We start from the raw sequence: 25,181 nt of genomic DNA, 5'->3' as shown, positions 1-25,181 counted from the left end.
TGAAATGCATATAGGTATGTAATGTGTAGTGGGCTCAATTAAGACCCGTTAAAGCCAAATAAGACTTTTTTTATAACTTATTAAAGACCAATACCAACAATGACATTGAATTACGTGTTTGTACGTAGGTATGTAATCCACCACTAATTATAGTCAGTTTTCTAGTAGTGTATCCCGATTCCTCGGATATAGTTGCAATTTAGAGTGGGAGAATCTGTTTCAAGAAAACTGTGTTTGGCACATGCTCACGAAGATTCGTCTTAATCCTTTGATGTTTCGTTATATAATGAATTTTCGTATGTATGATTCTGTTGAGCTTTGATATTTCGTTATACATCCAATCTACCCTGACTCTTTTCACTTGATAGTCATGTCAGGACCCAATTTCACCGAACAGACAAATCCTTATGCAGAAAGCTTACGCATATGCGTAAAGATTGGTTTTCTACCACATAAAAGTCGAATCTTTATACATATGTATAAGCCTACTACGTTACCGATCGGATTTACGAAATATGAAGGAATTGAAATAATAAAGAAAAGTTGGAAGGTAGGGATGAGAATTATTGGGAGTTTTGGATAGGGAGGAGATGGTCATTAAACCCCAAAAAGGTGAAAGAGAAGTGGTCAAAACCAAACTGCATTTAGAACCATCCCCACTTGTAGCCTAGGACCAACCTACCTTACTCAATGCTTCACTTACATGTTTTATCATATGAATCCAAAATAAGGGTTTTTATTACAGTTAGGGTCTTAATGGTTAAGTTGATCGAGTTGAAGACATTTGAATAATTCAATTTAATGTTTGTAATTTGAAAAATGTTAACTTAATCCAATTCAAACTGTACAGGTTGGTTGGGTTGATATTTTGATACATTAAAATAGTCTTCTAACCTTGAATATGTTATATCTCTACCTATAATTTATTTTTTTATCATCAAACATTTGATACAATTTATCTATGCTTTCAAATTTTATGTATGTCACGTTCAATTAATTTTCTCGAGTCACTGAACATATATACGAATGAGTTATATAGAGACTAGAAGGGTACTCGCACAATGCAGCGAGATACCTCTTGATTTTAATATTTTATTTTATTCTTTATTTTAGTCGATATTATAACATGATCTTACGTGATTTTGAAAAAAACAATGATATTTTTATTTTTTTATAAATATAAATTTAAATATATCATAAAAATTTGACAAAAATATATATCGATATTAGTATCAAATTAACTATTTAAAATTCCTCATTTTTTGTGTAATTTTTAATTCAAAAATTATAATTATAATTTAATTTATGTTCAATAACGAAGTAACTTATATTTGGTTTAATAATATATTTTTCTTATAAATACAATAATTAATTATTTTATTAGAACTCGATAATTATCCTAATTATATTTTAGATTTGTTATATTTTAAAATGAGATGTTTATTCGCAGTTAATCATACGAATTCAAAAATAGAGTTTTAATAAGTTGTACTTATGCATTGTAATTTTGAATTTTAAGTAATATGTATCAATATACAATACTTTATGCATAAAAAATAGTTTTTAAAAGTTTTTGTCAAATGCTTTATAATATAGTATAGATAAAGAATAGAGTCAAAATATGTATATATAAAGAGGGTACGCGATAGTGTAATCGTCTAACTCTAATGTATATATTAATGAAAACTCAACAATCATATTAAATCCAATAAATACAAGGATATCAAGTCAGATTGAGTTCAAGTAATAGTAACTCAATTTCAACCCAATACCTACGATTTGAAAATTTTATAACTCGATTAGACATTGGGTTGAGTTATTTTGTGTTGGGTTGGATTGGATTGAACGGGTTTTTGAACACTTCTAGTTGCAATGGTGTTTCTTGATGAATTTGTTTTTTTGATTTAACAGATAAAAGAAACACCAACTTTCAACATTTTTCGATTGACAGCCGATAAGAAGTAGCAATTTTTATCTATTTTAAACTATCTTAATTTTTACATACCTTCAATCACTTTCACATATATAAAGCTATTAATGTTACAGTCAAGATAATAGGAAAAAAGTATGTACCATAAATTAATATTGAATGATGAAATAAATGAGTTATAATTAGGAAAAGAAATGAAAAGCAGAATCTACATGCACGTTACAAACAAGGGCCCACCTGGGTATTATTTTATTATAATTTTGAATATTTTCTCGTGATGCTTTTCTATATTTTGTTTGTAATTACGATTCTCGTTCATTAAAATGGAATATCTGTTTAAGATTTTTAATTCTTGTTATAATTTTTTTTATCGTGTAAGATTTTTTGTCTTTATCATACGCATCTGGTAAGATAATGACACCTGATAAACGTTTTTCTAACAAACGTTTGGTAAACAACCCTTCAGTGGCAGATCCATGAAAATAATGCGGTGGGACACGTTGGATGGGACTTAAGAAGATTAAAAATTGTATTTGAGTAACAATTTTCCAGAAAAACTAGACACCTTCGTTACGATTAAGGATGGTGATGTGTCCCGACCCGGTGGGGAACCCGGTTCATCCGACCCAAACGGGGACGATGATTCCCCGCTAAAACGGGTCCCAGGGCCGGGGATTCCCGGTAGACTCAAACCGAGGCCGGGTAGGCTCAAACTAACATATTTTTTCATAGAGTATGACTGGGTTTTACCGGGGACGAAATGTTAATCCTTATACCTGTCGAAAATCGAGGCCGGAAGCTATTATTTAAAACTAGGGTCGGGACCGGAGATGACAAAACCCGTCCTGTTGTCATACCTAATTATGATGGAAGAGGGAGGGGGTCATTTAATCCTTTGAAAGGTTGAAACTTGACCCGACCATGGGTCCGGTCCGGTTTTATGGTAGGAGTTACACGCGCCGGTAAAGAGCGTGGACGTGTTGAATGGAATGGGGTTCAGTGTCCAACTCTTAAGTCACGTGTCTTCTCCCGATTCTTTCTGTTTTCCATCTCTCTCTCTATTCGAGACTGCCCATGTGACTCTGTCAATCCTACTCTTACCCTTCTTCTTTCTCCTAATTACCAAAATGCCATTCCCACCTAAATTCTATTTTCTTTTTAATTTCAAACCGCACAAATAAATGCCATTATGCCAATTATAAATTTACACCTTATTTCTCATATGGAAATTCACTACCCTTTCTTAGCATATTTTAACGAGACTCGTAATTTATTCAGTCAGTTATATATGATTATTTAGTAATAGTTTTAATTATATAAAAATAGCTTATTCACTAGGTGTTTAAAAGGAAAATTTTATGTAAAATGTCAAGTTTTTTCCAAACATGTTCCTTCTGGTTAAAAAACATGCTCAATTTATTTATAAAAAAACTCTCTCAAACAAAAATCTTTTCAACTTTTACAAACAGATTAACCCCTACATACAGTTTTGATCATATAGAATTTAATGAAAAATCAACTAAACAACCTCTTAGTGGTGTTTGTTGTGTGTTTTGGTTAGATTAAAGGTTGAATCGTAACCCGTATCGCATAAATGGTTTGGAGATTCTTTTAAACTGTAAAACTGTACTGCATATGTTTCAAACCGTAAGAAAATGCATTGTGATGGTGTGGTTTATAAGTTTCTCTTTAATGCATTTTAATTCAATAATTATAAAATCCCAATATTAAAATAAATCAGACGAAGACATTTCTATACCACATACAATAAAAAGTCCTTATATGTCCATAACCAGCAAATTTTTAGGGGAAAACTTTATACAAAAAGACAATTTTTTCTAAACTCAAATGCTTTTAATTAAAAAACATTCTTCTTCCATCTATTAAAAAACTCTTTAAGACAAAAACATTCTTCAAACTACACTGATAAATTTATTGATACAAGACTTAATAAAAAACCAATTGAAATACCAAATACATTTAGAAACAATCTAAATACACCAAAATACGAAGGGTATTAAAGTAATTCAGCTTGTCCATGAGCCCATGACCGTTACTCTTGGCTAAAGACAACCCTCAATTCGTCACCCTCCATTTAATGCCCACCATTTTCACCTCTGCTCTTTGCATCCCACAATTCATACACCAAAAAAAGCCACAGCAGCTTTTACCACCACCACCACCACCACCACCACCACCACCGGAGAACAATTATATGACTACTAAATAAGCAATCAATGGACTCCGACAGGCCACCACCACATCGGACCACCTCCACTTCTTCCACCACCACCACCACCAGCGACCTCTTCATCTGCTTCACCTCTCGCCACCACCATTCCTCCTCCTCCTCCACCTCCTCCATGAAGATCTCATCCAAATCAATCTTGAGTCCTGGTAGACACACCAGCCGTGACCCACCGATCTCCTTATCCACCTCCCTCAGCCGGAGACTCAGAACCAGCCGCAGCATCAAAGGCGGTGCATCTCCGGCCATGTTTCCCACCTCCGGCAAGAAAAAAGGCGGCGGTTTCGAAAACCCAGAACCCTCTTCCCCTAAAGTCACTTGCATTGGTCAAGTTAGGGTGAAAAGCAAGAAGAAACAAGGCAAAAGATTGAGAACTTTATCAAGAAGACACAGCACCGGCGATGTTAGTTTCAGAAAACTCGATCATAATCACCATTCCCGTGATGGGTTCAGTAAAAGTCAGAATCTTGGATCAAATTTTCAACAGGGTTGTAATAGTTTCGGTAGTAATCAAGAAAACTTGCCGGAAAAGCTCCATAACCCGAGATGGGTTCATCTGCCATTAACGATTTGTGAAGCTTTAAGAGCATTGGGGTCTGAGTTCAGCTGTTTGTTTCCTTGCCGGTCTTCTTGTTTTTCTCCGGCGACGGAGAGGGAGAAAGAAGAGAAAACGGATCAGCGGCAAGGTTCTGGTTCTGGGTCTTGCGCTGCGGTGTTTACACGGTGGTTGGTGGCGTTTCAGGACGGAGATGATGGTGGTGGTAGAGGTGGTCGGAGAGAGATTGAACTGGTGGTCGGAGGAGACGATGATGATGAAGGTGATGATGAGATTAGAAGCATTAGGACTTCAAGAAGACATGTTTTTGATGATTTAGAGATCGTAAATGATCGAATTGAAGGGTGTTATAAAGATGAAGCAAGATTGAGTATTTGCATTCCACCAAAGAATGCTTTGTTGTTGATGAGATGTAGATCTGATCCATTAAAAATGGAAGCTCTTGCAAATCGATTATGGGAACCAACAATTGACGATTATGAAGAAGAAGAAGATGAAGATGAATATCACATCCCACTAAAAACAGAAGCTTTTGATCAAGAACATGAAGCTAATCAAGAAACAATCTTGAAACGAAGTCTTCAAGAAGAAGATCAAGAAACCCACAACGAATATCAAGAAACCCACGAAGAAGATCAAGAAATTACATTTTTTGGGTCATTATTTGATGAACTTGTGGATCAAGATCAAGAAAGTGATGAAATGGAGGATGCTAAGGAAGAACTATTTGAAGAAGAAATTCAAGAAACTGAAATGGAATCAAAGATTGAAAAAGTCAAAGGTTTTGAGGAAGAGGTAACCCAATTTGGAGATAGATCTGAAACGGTTGACGAGTCAAAGGAGAGAGAGGCCGGAGTTTTAGAGAGAGAAGGGTTGCCGGAATGTTTATTGTTGATGATGTGTGAGCCCAAGTTGTCAATGGAGGTTTCAAAGGAGACATGGGTATCCAGTAAGGACTTCGTCCGGCGGCATTCAAGTCGCAAAAAGCCTCCAGCACCACCGCAACTGCAACCGCCGATCAAACCAACCAACGGTCAAAATGAGTCAAAGGTCAGTTCTACCACCACCACTAAAGGTCTTGCAAGTACTACTAAATATCAAAATCATGTCACGGCTGAGGATGCGGCTGCAGCGGCAGTCCAGCCTGGCCGGTCGTCGTGTTCATTACCGGCACCGCCGTCCATGGCGGAGATGCTGGAGCAGAAGCTAGTGAACGCGGTGGGCTATGAGCCGTTTGTGCTGACTCGGTGCAAGTCTGAGCCAATGAGAACAGCCGCGGCTAAGCTAGCCCCAGATAGTTGCTTTTGGAAAAACCGGAAGCTGGAGCCGCTGCGGCGCGCCTCATTTGGCGTCGGCGCGGCTGGTGTAGGGTTTTAAGCTATTTTAGTATTATTATGATTGAAGTCAAAACCAGAAAAGAACAAAAGACTTGTACAAGTGGGGTGAGCATGTTGTACATTTTTTTAGGAATTTAGACTCATAATACACTTTTTTAGTATAATAATCTGTATGGATTATGGGAAGCTGTATTGGGGGTAGACTAAATGCACACCTATAATATGTTAAACGACACCTACTTGTTGATGTCATCATCAGACACATCGACATTAGTCATCTCGGAATCTTTGTTTTACATTTTCAATGTATGATTTGAATTGATTTTGAAGTAAATAGTTGCACGTTTAGCGATACCCTGTTGCATTATGGGGTTGTACCATATGATGCAAATGGTAATCCCATTGTACAAACATGTGATGTTTCGGTTTCCATGAGAAAGTAATCTTTAGGCTAGGAAATTGATTATTCTTGATACTGGTTTTCTTCGAAATTGATGGTGTAGCTTACTTTTTCCAGAGAGTCATTGAGCTGAGAATTAGGTTTCAGTATGTATTGAGGAGAAAATATTAAAGTCTAGCTGAGGTGAGATTTCAATAAACTGACGAAATGATTGATCCTTTTGGGTTTGCTTAGAAGCATGCGACCAGTCACCAACGTAACAGTGGCCGATCGTAACAAGCATTTAACTTTATAGGGTATGATTAGAAACACGACTACCCACCAAGACACGATAACGATTGATTGTAACAAGCATTTAACTTTTATAGGGTATAGTCTCATTCTTTAGGTACATACAATGATGGCTCTTGAGGTCCAACACGAATTGTCTATTCTCACATGGACTTCACACGTTTTTGACTGTTAAAAGTCTTACATTGGCCAGATACAGTCCCTTTCTATTCCATACCTGTTGATGAGGTCTCACACACTCGTACATGGTATTAGAGTCGACGTCTTCTTCAGAAAAGGGATCGACACCTTGAAGCACCATCTTCGTCTAGGCTCTGTCGAAGTCTCGCATTGGATAGATACAATCTATTTGTCATCTGTTCTTTTAACGAATAACCAGATGAAGTTCCACGTAAAGAAATGAGACGACATAAAGAGGTAGGTACAGAAAACAATGAGAAAAATGCACACACTTAGAAAAAGGAGAAAGGTGGTGGGTGATAAAAAGCAAAAGTGGAGGGGGACATTTGCATGGTCATATCTTGGTAGCATCATTTTGGATAAAAGGTTTTGCTTTTCCATCCAACCCAACCTCAACCTCAACCTCAACCATGGCAAAAGCTTGCATGAAAAGGGAAACAAGTCCACAAAACCACTACCCCACCATTCAAACACACATGCACATCTTATCCTGTTTTAAGCATCATAAACGTACTCATGTAATGTAGCGAGATATATTTTGATTTTAATGTATTATTTGTTTTTGTCAATGTTATAATACGGTTTTATGTGGTTTTGATAAAACGATAATATTTTTGTTTTTGAATAAAATATAAAATATTATAAAATTTTGAATATAATATATATCAATATTAATATCAAATTAACTATTTAAAAGTTATCGTTCTTTTGTATGACTTCTTTAATTCGATGTTTTTTTATTATAATTTAATTTATGATTAATAACGATATAATTTATTTTTAGTTTAATATAATATTTTTTTATAAAAATAGTAATTAAGTATTTCATTAGAACTCAATGATTATTCTTATTATATTTTAGACATTTTATATTCAAAATGAGATGTTTATTCTATGTTTGATTATGTTTATCTGCAGTTAGTTACACAAATTCAAAAATGAGGTTTTAATAAGTTGTACTTACATACATTTTGCTTGTAATCTTGAATTTGTAGTAACGTGCATCAATAAACAGAATTTCATGCATAAAAATGGTTTTTAAGAGTTTTTGTCAAATGATTTATAATATAGTATATAGATATCTATTAAAATAGTCGATCTTATCAATCAAATTCATTTTTTAGTTATTTTTGTATATCGAATTTCTTTTCTTTTTTAAATCTGAAAATCGACTTTACGTAATTTGCCTAAACATCCCCATTTGCTAACACATTTTTAAAAAAAAATATAAAATAAGGCTTTACGAAAATGCACAAACATTAGATAATACAGAAATTTGATGCTAAAAATGGTTAAAAAGTGAATTTGGTTGAGAATATTGAATATTTTGGTCAACTTCCCATACTTTTACTAATAAAAATCCAATATTACAAAATCCTGCTTCTCCAATCAAATTTTGACATATGTAAAGATAGGGGCTAATACATAACTGTAGAGAATGGTTATGTAAATATACGGGTGCATATTTAAATTAAATGATAGTGGAAGAAAGAAAAGAGGTACTGACTGAAGAAGGGCTAACTGAAAAAAATCATTCTTATTTTTACTGTATTATAAAGCATTTGACAAAAACTTTCAAAACCATACAAAAGCACAAAATAAAGACCGAGAGTGGCGGAGAATAAAAGAATCACGAAACATAGAAAATACACACACACACACACACACTAAAAGTATATAAGGTAAATGCAACATGATGCCATCTTGATTCTGAATCGAATAACAAGAAACGAGTATACTATGTTTACCGTTTTATCAAAAACTGATTACAGTATCATGTCATCGAGTTCGATTATATATTTCTTGTATTTTTATCTGCAACGCGTTAGTGCATCATGGCCTCTTAACCCATGCATTAACACGTGTTACTTTATGCCATGACCCCCTAAGCCCCTTAAGCCATCCGCCCCTGTCGACAATCAACATCGTCATAACTTATGAGCCAAGTTAAGACGAAATTATATTGCCATTACTTCAGTCTCACAATTTTGTATCGTATTATTTTGAATTAACACCACCTATCATAAGTTGCTAGAACGTTACTTGATAAAAATAGAGAAATTGTAGCTGGAGTCTCAAGTTCAAATCCAATGAGGAATAAAAATTCCCTTGGGGGCATGGAAGTTCAAATGCGTTGACTATGGGCTATCTGCAAAGTAGGTGGTCGTCCTGAGATTAGTCGGTTCGTATAGCGGGTTGAATATCCAAGTTAATAAAAAAAAATAGAGAAATTGTGACGATAGTTTTGTTATAGGTAAAATTCGGGTTGGGCCTAACTATTTGAATTTGGATTTGGGCCTAAATGTTACCTTGCAATTTGAGTTATGTGAACTTTTATTTCTCCATGGGACAATTTTAAATTATTTACATGAAAATGATACAATTTTAATTATTTATTGTTTATGGGTTATCTGGACTAGTTTACGTATACCTTGATAAAACCTACGGGTTGTAAATGTAACAGCAAAGAAAATCCCCATGACCTGTGGCTATCTAAGGAAACCCTGATTCGATCCGTCCTTCGGTTGAGAGGCATCTACCTCATTCCGATCACAAGGAGAGGTTTATTGTGACGACTTACGGAAAAGTGTTTCAAGACCCAACATTTATTACCAGCTAGGAAAATCTTATAGTATAGGTTTATCTTCAAACTGTTGTGGTTTTTAACATATAATCGCAACCTATATGGTCTAGCGAGCACACACATGCATATATAATAATAAAGGAGTAGTTTCGTAACTTTTACAAATAGATGACAAACAAATGCATATGTGAATTAGTTAAATGATTCACATGTGAATTACAGAGGTTCACATGAACATATAATTCATATGTGAAGCACATGGGTTCACATATGCACTTGTTTTACCGTTTATTTTAAAAGTTATAAAGCTACCATTTTATCTTCCACATATCATGCGAGAAATTATTCGATGCTTTACGATCAAAACCATAAATCTTAACCAGATGAAGGATTATTGATCATTTCTTTACTTTTCAAATGCTTCGGATTTTTAGAACACAATAATACTTTGGAGCTGCAAAATTTCACATGTGCAACTCTGACAATTGTAACCCCTTTTCTGCTATGCCATACTAATACTTTCAATTATTAGATTCATGAAACTACCACTTTGTTCCATATTGATTTATAGGAAATTAGTATCAGTTATTACTGTGGCTCGAGCTCGAATAATTTTTTAAATCAGTATTCAAACTCAAATACTTTTTTTAATGTTGAAGGTTGAATTTAACATAAATTTTTATCGTAAAATTCATGTTAAAATCATGGTGGAAGTTATTGGTACCCCACAATTTGAGACTTATAAGGAGCTTACAAATTTTATTTTCTAATATGGGGAAGTTATTACATTATTTAAGTAAAGATTGTGCATGCTTATACATAAATCACATATAAACAACACTCTTTTTCTCAATTATTTTTTAATATTTTTTTTGAAGTATGTAATATTTATATACGATAAATGCAACAAATAAACTCACACATCTTTTTCATCTTTGATGAAGTTTGAACCCCTAACATTCTAGGAGGATAGAAACTATGATAACACTAGGACAAAGACCATTTGATTAATTGTTTTTAAATATTATTTCACAATAAAATCTTATATCCGAAATGTGTATATAAAATGTTTTCCATAAAAGTAAGTTGACGGGTATTGAATAATGATAATGATAATGATAGGCAGCACACCCACTTCATTAATTGATGGATGACTTGCACTCATTAAACAAAAGTATACTAAACCCATCAATCCTCGGGAGGCTGCCATCTTATAAAACAACTTGGATGCATCCAATTTTATATATATATATATATATATATATATATATATATATATATATATATATATAGGGATGTTATTCTACACCCTTTGCCATTCCTATACCCTATACAACTCTCATCTCAACCATTTAATTTTTAATCAATTAATTGTTTCCTAATATAAAATATTAATCATAATTAATAAACTCTATTCATATTCCATAAATATTCAAATCATAATAAATGAACTCCAATCATTTCTATAAATATCTCAATTAATTGGGTTGCAAAGGTTGTACAAATGCACAAGGTTGTAAAAGAAATATACCCTATATATATATATATATATATATATGGTATATTTCAAATATAACCATATCTATTTGTACAACCAATATAATTCAATTAATTGAGATATTTTTAGAAATGATGAGAATTTATTTATTATGATTTGAATATTTATGGAAGATGAATATGGTTCATTAATTATGATCAATAATTTATATTAAGAAACAATCAAAACTTCTATAAAATCACATATTCATCAAATTAAATGGACGGTTGAGATTGAGTTGTATTGGTTGTACAAATGAAAAATGTTGTATAATAACCAACCTTTCTCTCTCTCTCTCTCTCTATATATATATATATATATATATATATATATGGGAGCGTTCAAATAAAAACCACTCAATTTGTAAAACCGTGAAAACTTCATTTAACCAATAATAATTTTTCATTTTGTTCATTTTTTTGTAATTATGAGAGATTGATTAACCATTTTTATTGTAGAGGGTATTAATCATGGATATTATCATCTTCATTATTTTAATTTTAGAGAAATACATGAAACAAATTTTATTAAAATTACATTAAATATTATATGAAACAAATTCATCAAAAAAAATATTATATAAAACAATTTCACAAGATTAAACAATTTCATGAAAAAATTTCATAAGATTAAACAATGAAATCGACGTATGAGGATGGTTTGTACGGTTTTTACAAATGAGAGTGATTTTCATTTGATCGCTCCTCTCTCTCTCTCTCTCTCAAATGAGAACTGATTAGTTTGTGGTAACTGTGAGATCCAATCTCAACAACAAATCAACGGATAAATTAGGAAATTAATAATTATGGTAGTTTAAATTAAAATTATAATTAGAGGGCATTTTAAGTATTTTTAAAAACTCCTCTCTCCTCTCTCATATCTCCGACCTCCAATCTTTGGCCTTCGGTGAACATTAATCCGGCAGGTACCAAGTAATCATAAAGATACACAATGTGATACCAATTGTGATATACTGTGATATCATTGTGATACCAACTATGATACCAACTCAAACCTTAAAAACAAAGATACACAATGTGATAATCATTGTGATATATTGTGATACCAACTATGATACCAACTCAAACCTTAAAAACAAAGATACACAATGTGATATATTGTGATACCTATTTATATAGGGGTTGGTTATTATTATACAACCTTTGACATTTATGCAACCAATACAATCCAATCTCAACCGTCTATTTCATAGAAGTTTTGATTGTTTCATAATATAAAATATTGATCATAATTAATGAACCATATTCATCTTCTATAAATATTCAAATCATAATAAATGAACTCTCATCATTTTCATAAATATCACAATTTATTGGGTTGCATTAGTTGTACAAATGCGATGTGTTGTATTTGAAACAAACTTTATATATATATATATATATATATATATATATATATATATATGGGGAAGAGTTTAAACGAGAACACCTTCATTTTATGAGAACACAAGAACATCCTTTTACTATAGACAATCACATGTGATACTAAATCAGAGACGCGATCGATTTTGGATGCGATCTTGGTTGTGGGCCAAGTCGCCCTTACACCACTAAGCCTCCTCACAAGTATTATCACATGTGATAAGAGTATTGTTGATATGATACTATAATCCATCAAGACTATCACATGTGATGTTAAATCATAGACACAGACAACCTTTGACGCGACTTAAGTCGTAAAACACGTCGTCCGCACATCGCAGGGTCCCCTCGTGCTCTCGTGTTCTAGTAAAACGGAAATGTTCTCGTTTGAACCTCCACCTATATATATATATATATATATATTATGTGTAAGGGATTGTTTTATTAGTTTTCCATTAAGTCATGTATGGAAGAAAGTTTTAAGATTTTATTCTCTTTATTCTTCTCAGATCTTCGGAGGAAAGTTATGGAAGGAAATACAAATGATATTTCCCCCTGTTTCTTTTCCTTCCTTCCTAAGAAGTTAAAAGGAAAAAAACATATAGTTTTAATCCGTTTTCCTCTTCTTCGCATTTCTTTTCCTTATAGAAAAAGGGTTTGGAATGGAGGGGTTCCGATATACAAGTATAAGAGATATTGGTTGTGTTTATTCGATTTGAGACTTCAGCACGCCGCTTCAACGTAGGCTAGACCGAAACGATGCATAAGGACAGGGCCAAGGTAAGTAGGAAAAAAGAGGAAGGGGGGCGATGGGCCCTCGTTAGAAAAAAACAAAAACTTTACAAAGGTTAAAAACAAAATTTTCCTTAACTTTCTATGATAGTTTCCCTTACCCCCAGTAGTTTCCCGTCTGTGCCCCCACCAATTAAGAAACCATCGAAATTAACCAAAAAAACTAAGAGCGATGACAAAGACCGAAAGTCTTATCCGATAAGTAAGAGTGACGACTTTTATCTGATAAACATTTACCAGATAAAAACGTTGTATACGATACCGTTTTAATGAACAAAAACTTTACCTTAAAAGTGAAAATGTTAACTTTCAATAATAAACAACCAAGCTCCAAAAGTAGTGGAAGCCGTCTCTTTTAGGGTTTTATAATTAAGATCAATAGATGAGGTTGGCCGCTAAAAAAAGAATAAACATTTCCAAGTTGTGGAATATGACCGTCGTTATCCACCCAACACTTTCCCACCAACTCTCCTTGACAAAACAAATCAATCAGTCATGCCCACTTTCATTTACCTCATTCAGACCCTCTATTAAGACCATAACCATCATACATTCAACCCCTTCCCCCCTCCCAACAACACCATTAACCCACTTCAGAAATCAAGAAATCAAGAAACTGAAATGGGTTGGACTTGGAAGGAAGAATACTTGGATTTGATCTTGGTTCCATTTGGGTTCTTCATCATGTGCCTCTATCATCTCTTCCTTCTCTACAGATACCTCAAACATCCTGAAACCACTGCAATCGGCTACGAAAATCACAACAAAAACGCTTGGGTCAAGAAAATGCTTCAGGTATACATACATATATATATATATATATATGTATATATACTTAATTTTTCCAGTTTCTTTAGGAATTTTGTTGAAATCGATTTGGGTTTTTGTTGTTGCAGTTTGATGCGAAAGATAGAGGGTTTGGTATATCTGTTCTGAACAGCCATTTATCAGCCTCAACCTCCCTCTGTTCAATCTCTTTAGTTCTATGTTCCCTAATTGGAGCTTTACTTGGCAATTCATCGAGCACCTTGCTTACAAGCAGTTTCATATTAGGGGACACAAGCAAATCCACAAATTCCATCAAATACATCGCCATTTTGTCGTGTTTTCTTCTGGCTTTTGCTTGTTTTGTGCAAACCACAAGGCATTTTGTTCATGCTTGCTTTCTCATCAGTATGCCAACTGGTGATGTCCCTCTTGATTGCATTCAAAAAGCAGTGATAAGAGGGAGCAATTTCTGGGCACTTGGATTACGAGCACTTTACTTTGCGACCACTTTGTTGTTGTGGATCTTCGGGCCGATTCCGATGGTGGTTGGTTCGATTGCTGCGGTGATGATTTTGTATTTTCTGGATATCAACAAGGATCCGATGATAAGGTATGGGGGAAACAAGAATGGTGGCCATTTTTTGCAGAAGATTGAGCAGGAAATAACTTCTGTAGTTGGGGTTTTTGAACACGATGGAATTGGAAGGCAATAGAGAAATGGATTCATGGAGTATTGGGGATGAAAGATCGAATCTTGGAAGTGTTCTTGATGATTTTTGGTCTCTTTTCTTGATTCTGATCATGGTATTGGAGTTATGTTTATAATAACATTTGATTTACTCGATTTGTTTGGTTTAATTATTTCAAGAGAACCGTTTACTTTGTTAGTAGTAGCTGAATGAGCTTAATAGGACTTACGGTTACGGCTTATTCAATTAGATATACATGACTGTTTGATAATAGCTTAATAATATAGAAAATGGCTTATTCTAGTAAACATTCAAAGAAGAGGCTTTATGTAAAAAGACAGTTTTTTTCTTTTCTTCCCGAACATGCTCATTCCAGTTATAGCAAGAACCGATAGTTGTACCCGATAAGTAATAGTTACGACTCTTACCCAGTAAGTGCTTACGAATAAACATGTTATATACGATGATGTTTCAGTAGAAGAAAGTTTTACCTGATAAGTTAAATGCAAATGTTTACAATTACCGATAAGCGCTTACCCCCGTCCTCTTGTATTAGGTAAAGGTCCCTTAATGCTCTAATGCCCACACCGCATATGAACCGAACTGTCTCAGTCCCCACTTCGTCTCCACTTGATTTGTTCCTGAGACCATTGATTCTACTATTATCACTGAGCAATAATGACATTAGTGCCCATTGTGCCATCAGTACCTCGATATTGCAACCAAACCTTCATTCTTAATTAAAGAGAGTATCTTGGAATTCATAGGGTAAGCGCTTACCGGATAAGCGTTGGATGAACAACCCTAACATGGAAATTTGAAATGGAGGGTGGTATTTTGTGTCTGAACCAGATTTATTTGATATTATTTTTATCTAAATTATTAGTTACTGGTTCATTTGTTATGTTTTGCTTATCTTAAGAAAATCTTTGATGGTAAAGCTTTTAATATTTTTTTTTTTATTAACCTAGATATCCAATTCGTTATGCGAGCCGACTAATCCTAGGACGACCACCTCTTTGCAGATAGTCCGGAGTCACCGCATTTGAACCTTCGTGGCCATAAGAAGATTTTTATTCCTCCTTGGATTTGAAACTGGGACCTCCTGGTACTTTTGAGCTTGGCTCAAACCAATCAGGCACCACACTTGTGGTTAAAGCTTTTAATATCTTTTTACCTTTAATTCAAATCCAAATCATTAATTTGAATAAACAGTATTACATATAATATGAATAAAAAAAGTTTGTCTAACTATGTATAATTTAATTAATTAATAAATAATTAATAAATAATTTCTTTTAATTAAATAGTTTATTAAACATTTTTCTAAAATTTAATATTTATATGATAAAAGAAATATAGCTTTGAACAAATAAATAATAGTATAAAAATAATAAACATGATTGATGATAATTTAAAATATTAAATAATTAATGTTAAATTATTATCAAAAATTAATATTAGTCAATGACTAATAATTAACAAGAATGAAGGGCATAAATAATAATTGGAACAAAGTGGTCAAAGAAGAATCCCGAAACTTATTGAAATGTTACCATAAGTAGGCATGAGAATGGCCCCTGATCCATTGGAGAACCCAGACCACCCGCCCCTATCGAAGATGCGGATTCCCTGCTAAAACGGGGATGGGACGAGGATCCCCGTTTGTCTCAAACCGGGGAAGGAGACAGGGATGTGTCTCACACTCCCCTCCCCGTTGCGTACCCGTTAAGGAGGTCTCAGGTTCAAATCCAAAAAGGAATAAAAATTCTTTTATGGCCACAAAGGTTCAAATATGATGACTCCTGACTATTTACAAAACAGGTGGTCGCTATGAGATTACATAACGTTTTCTGGTTTTTTTATCTTATTTTGTTCTCATTCTCTTTCCTTGAAAAGTCAGTGAAATCTTGTTAGCATTAAAGTGTAGTTGACAAGTTGGCTTTTGGTTGAGTTGTCATTAGACCAGTATTACTCCTTTTCAAATTTCTTAGATTTGATTCCTTTATTATTAATTTCATTGGATAACCACTGTCCAAATATTTAATACTAATTAATCTATGGGATATATATATATATATATATATATATATATATATCCTATAAAATGACATACGACGAGTCCTAAATAAATGCGCTCAAGGTTAACGGAAGAACTTGATGGTTGCTAGAGAGAGGGACCAATTCGTTACAAAATGACATACGACGAGTCCTAAATAAATGAAGTTCAAGGACCATTTCGTATAAACCACCAAACCAAAGGGACCAAATCCATAATTTACTCTAATATAAATAAGAGTATATTTGTAAAAATGTTATATTTCCTCTCCTTTCTCTCTCACTCAAGAACATGAGGATCGTAAGATCCCACATTGGTTGGGACAAGTAAGAAAAATTGCCTTATAAGAGATCTCCTTTATCAGATGCATTTTAAAACCGTGAGTCCAGATGCGAGCATGACAAATGCCGTGAATCTTGCCCAGTGAAAGGCATGACAATCGAGGTTCAGAAAACTCTTACCCGGTAAACATTTACAGGGTAAAAAATTAAATACCAATAATTTGGACAATAACATAATAAAATAATAATAACATCAAATATCATTTTTTTTATCTATAAAGTTTCCTTGCATACATTGAATGGAATTTAGTTGCTTCTTTCTGTTACATTAAATAATCATATCTTAAAAAGTTTTGTTACAAATCTTCTGTACATATACTATTTGAACTCTTTTGTTGGTTAATCGTTGGTTTTCGGGCCAGCTTATGCGCACCGACTAATCCTTCAATGACCATGAATGGTCTAGAATCGTCACAGGTGAATCTCCATGATCACAAGGGCTTTGGCTGAGTCTGGATTCAAACTTAGTGTAGATGAAAATTTCCACTACATCCCATGAGACTTAACCAGTGTGCCACAACCCAAGTTTTTGCCTATGACATACTAGTTAAAGCTCAGGGGATGTAGTGGAATTCTTATCTTCTTTGGATTCAAATCAAGGCACTATCAAAGCCCTTGTAGCCATGCAGGTTCACCTGTGATGAGTYGGTGYGCTTAAAMTGACTCGAATACCCAAGTTACCCAAATTAATAATTTAACTAAATTTTAGGAAGGTTCTCTGTCCTTTAAAATAAAAATGCCAGCTTTCTATGCACAGCATTCAAGATTTCAAGTCCAGTGGGTCTCCTTTCAAAAACCTAATCTATATACCCTAACCTTAACCTGTWSYGCCAATCAACCTTCAATCTTGTTGGGGGAGATCCAAGTCTTCAAATTAGCAAWCAGAAAGATAAGATCTTGAACAAAACTGCTATGCATTTTAATAAGTGAAGCAATGAATAAACATTTGCAAGTTGTGTATATGATGCCATGTGAATAGCCAACAACCAATTTCTTGAAAACAAATTTCAATCACAAAGTCAAACCCATTTCCCCCAATAGATTATATGCTACCTCCATTCACAAACAAAAAACAGTTAAAAGAAATCAGATGGGGTGGATTTGGAAGGAAGAACACTTGGATTTAATCCTGGTGCCATTTGGGTTATTGATAATGTTCGTCTATCATCTCTACCTTCTCCACAAATACCTCAATGATTGTAAAGATACAGCGCTCGTCTACGAGAATAATAACAAAAAGGGCTGGGTTCAAAAAATTCTTCAGGTATAACTTCTTGTTTATAGTGAATACATCTCTTACTCATAGTGAATACGTCTCTTATTCATAGTGAATACATCTCTTATTCATTGTAGATCCTTGGTTTTTTCTTGAATTGATGCAGGTTGAACAAAAAGATAGAGGGTTTGCAGTAGCTGTTCTTAACGGTCAATTATCAGCCTCGACTTCCCTATCTTCAATCTCTTTAGTTCTATGTTCTCTTATTGGAGCTCTACTCGGAAACTCATCCAATAACTTCATTACAAGCAGTATGATCTTAGGGGATACGAGTAAATCCACAAACTCCGTCAAATACGTAGCCATTCTATCGTGTTTCCTATTGGCATTTTCTTGTTTTGTACAAACCACAAGGCACTTTATTCATGCTAGTTTCCTCATATGTATGCCTACGGGCGATGTTCCTGTTAAATGCATCCAAAAAGCAGTGATAAGAGGAAGCAATTTCTGGGCAGTCGGATTGCGTGCACTCTACTTTGCAACCACTTTGCTCCTATGGATTTTTGGCCCGATTCCTATGTTTATTGGTTCTGTAGCTATGGTCATAGTTCTGCATTTCTTGGATATCACTAAAGAACCCATGATTCAGTATGAACCAGACAAGAAGATAGCGCAAAAAACTTCTATAGTTGGAGCTCTTGATCAAAATGGCAGACCATAAAGAAATGGAACAAATCTACTTCAGAAATCGCATATTCTGGATCAAGATCAAATCTTTATCTGTTCTAGCTAATTTGTCCTTTCATTTCTTGTTTCTAACAGGCTTTTTTATCTTCAAAACCAGTGTAATAGCAGATGGGTATTGCATATATATATATATATATGTATGTATGTATGTGTGTGTTAAGTTTCAGATTCTGTTTAACAGCCCAGCATTTAACAAGTGTTATGTGCAGGGTGATCCTTAATCTTCTGGTTGAAGCACAGCATGACATTATGCTATATATATATAGTCGGGTTCATACGAGAATGGTACCTATTTATGAAAATAAGAGAATAACTGAATCACATGTGATTTTACACTAACATCACGTACAAAATCACATGTGATTCAAGCGACCTTGCCACGCGGCCATAGGGTCGCCCCCACATTTTTTTTGCCGTTAATGTAAAATCACATGTGATTTTGTACGTAATTTGGCCATTCTCTTATTTTCTTAAATAGGTATCATTCTCGTATGAACCTACCTGTCTCTCTATATATATCATTATGATAACTGAAGTATTAGTTGAAGTACACTAGATTCTCATTTATAGTTAATATGCTAAACTAGGTAATACGTACAAGTCAGTGTATTTAACAAAAATGACGGTCAGATAGAAAACTGCAATGTCATCAAAAATGAGAAGCAACTTACGTTCTACAGCTGTTCTCAACGAATTTTCATCTTTTGATAGCGGTCCATTACATCTTCATCTGTAACCTTGGCAAGTTGTTCTTTTTGTACAGCACAAATCCCACAGTCGTTCAAAAAATCATCACCAATTCGATTGCACATATCTGATTTCACGAGCTTCATTGAGTAAAAGCATCTATCAATTGTTGGAGTTGCAACAGGCAAGACCAATGCTAGCTTCAATAATCGATAAATCAAAGTAAATGAAAGATGTTTCCTTGTTTCCACCATCATTCTAGCAAGTTCGGATATACCTTTCAGGTTTGCAAATCTTCCATCTTGTTGCACATTGTGAATGTAGAGGTTAAGCTCATGCTCAAAAGTCATGATTTCCAGACGACTAAAATCATCCTTATAGAACTCAGTCAACCTCAGTAACTTTGATGGGTCAAAAGCACAAAATGAATTATGTGGATTCAAAGCTGCCATACAAGTGAGCAATTCAAAACTTACCTCATTAAATCTGTCATCAAACTCTTGAATTAGAATATCTACAATTGTATTAAAACAATCAAACTCATAATAATGCCCATTACTGATATTGGTCTTTTGTCTACGGTGTCTTGGATTAACATAAGCTTCTTCCATGTTCAACATTTCAATATCATGTTTTTCACAAAAAGAAGAGAGCTTCTTCAAAAGTGAACAAAATCCATCAACTCTGAGCTTTTGCAATTGTTGCTTTGTTGATTTCACCAATGAAATAACATTCAAGATATTTTCATCCTTTCTTTGAAGAGCTTGTGACAATAAATCTGTGACCTCCAAAATGTGCAACATCAAGTGCAAGTAAAACACAAAATCAAATGATTTGAAATATATTTGAAGAGCATTTGCTTGACGTTGACTAATTGTATTATCGCCTGCCTCCTCAACATATTCAAGCACGTCAACAATCGATGGAAAGAAATCAACCAAAGACAAAAGTGTTTTGTAATAAGAACCCAATCGTGCATCTCCAAGTCTTACAAGAGAACGCTCTTGATTTAACCCACTTCCACCTTCAATTTCACCACTACCCATGGCTTCATTCACTTTCTCTTTTTGACTTTCTCGAATATCATCTATTTGTTTGCATGAAGAACAAACCACATTCATCACAACATCCATCATATCAAAGAAGTTTCCAACACCAAGATGTGTTTTTGCAACTGCCAAAACAACCAACTGAAGCTGGTGAGCAAAACAATGAACATAATATGCTGCACTATTTTCTCTCAAGATCAAAGCTTTCAAACCATTGAACTCACCGCACACATTCATTACTCCATCATAACTTTGACCTCTAACCTTTTTCAAACTCAATCCATATTCAAAAAATAACGATTCAATCGCGGATTTAAGAGATAAAGCATTTGTCCCCATAACATGAAGAAGACCAACAAATCTTTCCTTAACAATTCCTGATGTAACATACCGCAAGACAACAACCATTTGCTCCTTTCTAGATATGTCATGAGATTCATCAACTAATAACGCAAACACATCATCACCAATTTCTTCTAAAACAGGTTTTAGTACTTCTTGTGCAAAGCAACATACAATATCCTTTTGAATACTTGGAACCACCATTAGACCATCTCTTAGAGTGTTTGCTAGGTCATCATTCAACAAATATCTAGCGGCATCAACTGAAGCATTTAATCGCACTCGATATTCATTGTTCACAATATTGCTTTGCCTATGAAAGACAGCGACAATAGATCGATCTGGTCTCATTAGATCCTCACATTTCTTAAGTGCTCTATTGTGGAAACTATTAAAGTTACCCACATGAAGACCAAGTCTTTCCGTTTTATTCCAACTATTAAAGCCTTCAGTTACAAAAGCGTCAGTCCCACCTTGTTTTCCAAATTGATCTCTAAATAAGTAACAACACAAGCAAAAGGCTTTATCCGCTTTCACACTATACTCTAACCAATTACCATATCGATCATACCAAGTTGGACAAAAACGTCTTGCGTTCTTCCCTATCATTTTTCTGGGAAAATCATGGTTACGTGGTTGACAAGGTCCTCTAATCAAATACTTTCGCCTTATTTCATCTCTTAGATTTGGGTGATACTCCGAAATTCTTTTTCTTTCGGATGGATCCCAAGGAAGATCATTCAAATGAACTTCCATAGATACCAAAAGATTATCAACTTCCATTGATACCAATTGAGTAGAGCTAGATTGAGGAATATCATGATAGGCATTTGCACTTGAAGATTCTCCACCGATATCACCACTATCGATTCCGAATGTGGATGCCTTCCTTTTCAGAAAGCTTTGCATTTTTTTCTATCAAATCAATAACTACCAATTAGCAAAAAAAAACTTAACAATTAATAATCAACAATAACAAATCGATTTTCAATAAACCTTGACTTACAAAAAACATTTCCTCAATTAACAAACCTGACTTCAATTATAATTTTCCCAATGAACAAACCCAAACAATCCATTTCCAACAAACTCTAATTCAAATAATATTTACCAATTACCAAACCCTAACCATATATACTCAACAATAAACAGATCAATTTTCAATGAACCCTAATTTAGATAAAAATTTCTAAATTAACAAACCCTAACTTGTTACATTTTCCAATAAACAAACAAAAAAAACAATTAAAAATACACAGATAAATAACTACCTATCATCAAACAACAAATACGAAACTTCGTAAATGCAAAAAAAAAAATCTAAGATACCTAGCCGGGAGAACAGAGGAGGGTTGTCGCTGAGCGTGACAGGCTGCTGGAGGCAAAGTCTCCCCGCGCCAGAACAGTAGCTGGGCGGTGGGCGCTGGTTGTACACTCGCAGTCGCCGGGAGCTTGCGGCGAGGGGCGGTTTGGGGGGGCAGGGGCAGGAAGGAGGAACGAGAGAGAAGAGGGAAAAACCTTTTTTTTGTTTGTTGACTTCTTCTGTATGCTTTGACTTCGGTAAATTGGGGGCGGACGGATTTTTCTTTATTCTTTTTTCAATTCATCTTAATATACTAGGAGAAACGTAGAAACATAACGAGAGATATATTTTTATTTTAATATTTTATTTTATTTTTTATCTCGATCGATTTTATAATATGGTTTTATTTGATTTTAAAAAAATGATAATGTTTTTATTTTTTTAATAAAATATAAATTTGAAAATATCATAAAATTTTACAAAAATATCTCGATATTAGTATCAAATTAACTATTTAAAAAGTTACATTTTTTGTATAATTTTTTTAATTTAATTTTTTTATTATAACTTAATTAGATTCAATAACGAAATAATTTATATTTAATTTAAAACTTGATAATTATTTTGTTAGAATTTGATAATTATTCTAATTATATTTTAGATTTTTTAGATTTTAAAATGAGATTTTTATTCCCTATTTGATTATGTTTATCTGCAGTTAGTTACACGAATTCAAACATGAAATTTTAATAAGTTGTACTTATGCATAATTTTTTTCTTATAAAGATAATAATTAATTATTTTGTTAAAACTTGATAATTATCCTAATTATATTTTAGATTTTAAAATGAGATGTTTATCCTCTATTTGATTATGTTTATCCGCAGTTATTTACTCGAATTCAAATATTGAGCTTTAATAAGTTGTACTTATGCATAATTTTTTTCTTATAAAGATTATAATTAATTATTTTGCTAAACTTGATAATTATCCTAATTATATTTGAGATTTTAAAATGAGATGTTTATCATGTATTTGATTATATTTATCTGCAGTTAGTTACACGAATTCAAATATGAAGCTTTAATAAGTTGTACTTATGCATAATTTACTTGTAATCTTGAATTTTAAGTAATATGCATCAATATACAGTATTTCATGCATAAGAAATAATTTTTAAAAGTTTTTGTCAAATACTTTATAATATAGTATAGATAAATCACGATATAAGATATTGACAGTGATTACCTAATTTGTGTTGGTAAACAACTCATTAGTTTCGAATGAAAAATGTTTATTTCGTACTAAATAGAAGAACGTGTTTTCCGACAACAAAGACTATGGGATCGTCTTTCTCATAGGACCAAAACTTGCAACGGCCGTCATCACGGTGACTCATGTTTTTCATGGTAACGTTCATTAGTAATGCCTAAGAACAAGTATCTGAACTTAACGAGTTAAAAAAAGCAGTTCATGAATACAGAATCCTAGGTTAAAACGTGAGCGTTTGATTGCTATTCTGAGATAAAGTTATACCCGTAATATGAAAGCAAACGAGTAGCATTCAACTTTCGTACATTTTCACATTACGAGGCTTTAAATGGGGACGAGATTGAATTATATTCCCAATTTGAATAAAACCGGTGGAAACAGATGTTAAAATATAAATGATGTGATTGAGAACACATATCGAACAGTTGATTCAGATACGCTTTCATGGTGATCGGGGAGTAAATCTACACCTCAACCCGTACAGAGCTATAATCAATATTCACATTAAATGCATGAATCCAATCAGTTAGATCTCGAGGCGTCACTGCTCTAATATCATTTATGATGTCTCAAACCCTGGTAACAGGTCCATCTAATAACCTCCAAACCAATTCACACCACAACAAAATTCATTTTATAGGACAACCCAAAAAGTTCATATCTAAAAATGTTACAGTAGGTTTATATATCATTTTTACACATTTTAACAGGTTTTTTATAACGCTTTTAAAATAAAGTATCATGCTAACTATTTTATACGATATTATTTGAAAAAAATGTGTTATAAACGTTGTTGTCCTGTAAAAAATGACTTTATATGATACTTCTTAAAGATGTCCTGTAAAATAGCTAATAGGACACTATATTTTAGAAGCGTTCTAAAAAACTTATTAAAAACTTAAAATGCCTATTAACATCTTATAAACTTATTGTAATGTTTTTTGGTAAGATACTTTATAGTTTGGTTCTCCTATAAACCTAAGTTCTATAAAGTACTCTATTAGGTTCTTGTTTATTTGAAACAAATTAATTTATGTTTAATTTCTTTATCAGGCTACGTGTATTCATATGATTGGTGGACATGAATTAGACATGAAAGTTTGGTACAAGATATGTTTATCTACATTCTGTAAACCATTTTTTATTGCAAGACCATCCACATCTTTGCAATTCATTTGTGCTTTCAATTTTGCCCCATCACCTTTTGTAATTACTATTTATACACGTTCAATTCATGTACAGTTTCAAAAGTGGTACTGTTGGTCCCAAAGGGTCTACAAGAATATTAAACAGTTTGTAGAAGGGGGGGATGAATACAAACACACTTTTCAAATTTAAAATATATATTGATAGAGAAAATCAATACAGATTTTACAAGATTGTTTGCGGAAAGATAAGGTACAAGAAACCTGTCTAAACAATCTTAAGTTACACACAAAGGTTAGCAAATACAAGAAAAGATATTGCTAAA

The 25,181-nt window shown here is 33.5% G+C and overlaps 4 protein-coding genes across 4 annotated transcripts; 3 read left to right on the top strand and 1 right to left on the bottom strand.

The window, feature by feature from the left end:
• Nucleotides 1-4,140: 4,140 nt before the first annotated feature.
• Nucleotides 4,141-6,379, top strand: LOC112500445. Its single transcript, XM_025103940.1, has one exon. It carries the CDS (start codon nt 4,168-4,170, stop codon nt 6,109-6,111), a length of 1,944 nt encoding a protein of 647 aa, XP_024959708.1. The 5' UTR covers nt 4,141-4,167; the 3' UTR covers nt 6,112-6,379.
• A 7,259-nt stretch (nt 6,380-13,638) lies between these two features.
• LOC112500828 lies at nt 13,639-14,861 on the top strand. Its single transcript, XM_025104423.1, has 2 exons — nt 13,639-14,032; nt 14,134-14,861. Exons 1-2 carry the CDS (start codon nt 13,859-13,861, stop codon nt 14,716-14,718), a joined length of 759 nt encoding a protein of 252 aa, XP_024960191.1. The 5' UTR covers nt 13,639-13,858; the 3' UTR covers nt 14,719-14,861.
• A 3,218-nt stretch (nt 14,862-18,079) lies between these two features.
• On the top strand, nt 18,080-19,149 carry LOC112501223. Its single transcript, XM_025104925.1, has 2 exons — nt 18,080-18,358; nt 18,477-19,149. The coding sequence occupies exons 1-2, from the start codon at nt 18,185-18,187 to the stop codon at nt 19,029-19,031; spliced, it is 729 nt and encodes a 242-aa protein (XP_024960693.1). The 5' UTR covers nt 18,080-18,184; the 3' UTR covers nt 19,032-19,149.
• Nucleotides 19,150-19,519: 370 nt separating this feature from the next.
• LOC112501017 (zinc finger MYM-type protein 1-like) lies at nt 19,520-22,043 on the bottom strand. The gene has a single exon (XM_025104649.1). It carries the CDS (start codon nt 21,916-21,918, stop codon nt 19,744-19,746), a length of 2,175 nt encoding a protein of 724 aa, XP_024960417.1. The 5' UTR covers nt 21,919-22,043; the 3' UTR covers nt 19,520-19,743.
• Nucleotides 22,044-25,181: the final 3,138 nt, after the last annotated feature.

Source organism: Cynara cardunculus, assembly GCF_001531365.2.
Source record: "Cynara cardunculus var. scolymus isolate 2C chromosome LG 17, CcrdV1, whole genome shotgun sequence".
NCBI lineage: Eukaryota > Viridiplantae > Streptophyta > Magnoliopsida > Asterales > Asteraceae > Cynara > Cynara cardunculus.
This window is presented reverse-complemented; position numbering and strand designations above follow the sequence as displayed.

What these genes read in the sequence shown, in the direction of transcription:
- LOC112500445 (XM_025103940.1), top strand. Translation starts at nt 4,168, where the DNA reads ATGGACTCCGACAGGCCACCACCACATCGGACCACCTCCACTTCTTCC.
- LOC112500828 (XM_025104423.1), top strand. Translation starts at nt 13,859, where the DNA reads ATGGGTTGGACTTGGAAGGAAGAATACTTGGATTTGATCTTGGTTCCA. An exon ending in GGGTCAAGAAAATGCTTCAG is followed by an intron (nt 14,033 to 14,133) that starts GTATACATACAT and finishes TTGTTGTTGCAG; the next exon opens with TTTGATGCGAAAGATAGAGG.
- LOC112501223 (XM_025104925.1), top strand. Translation starts at nt 18,185, where the DNA reads ATGGGGTGGATTTGGAAGGAAGAACACTTGGATTTAATCCTGGTGCCA. An exon ending in GGGTTCAAAAAATTCTTCAG is followed by an intron (nt 18,359 to 18,476) that starts GTATAACTTCTT and finishes GAATTGATGCAG; the next exon opens with GTTGAACAAAAAGATAGAGG.
- LOC112501017 (XM_025104649.1), bottom strand. Translation starts at nt 21,918, where the DNA reads ATGGAAGTTGATAATCTTTTGGTATCTATGGAAGTTCATTTGAATGAT.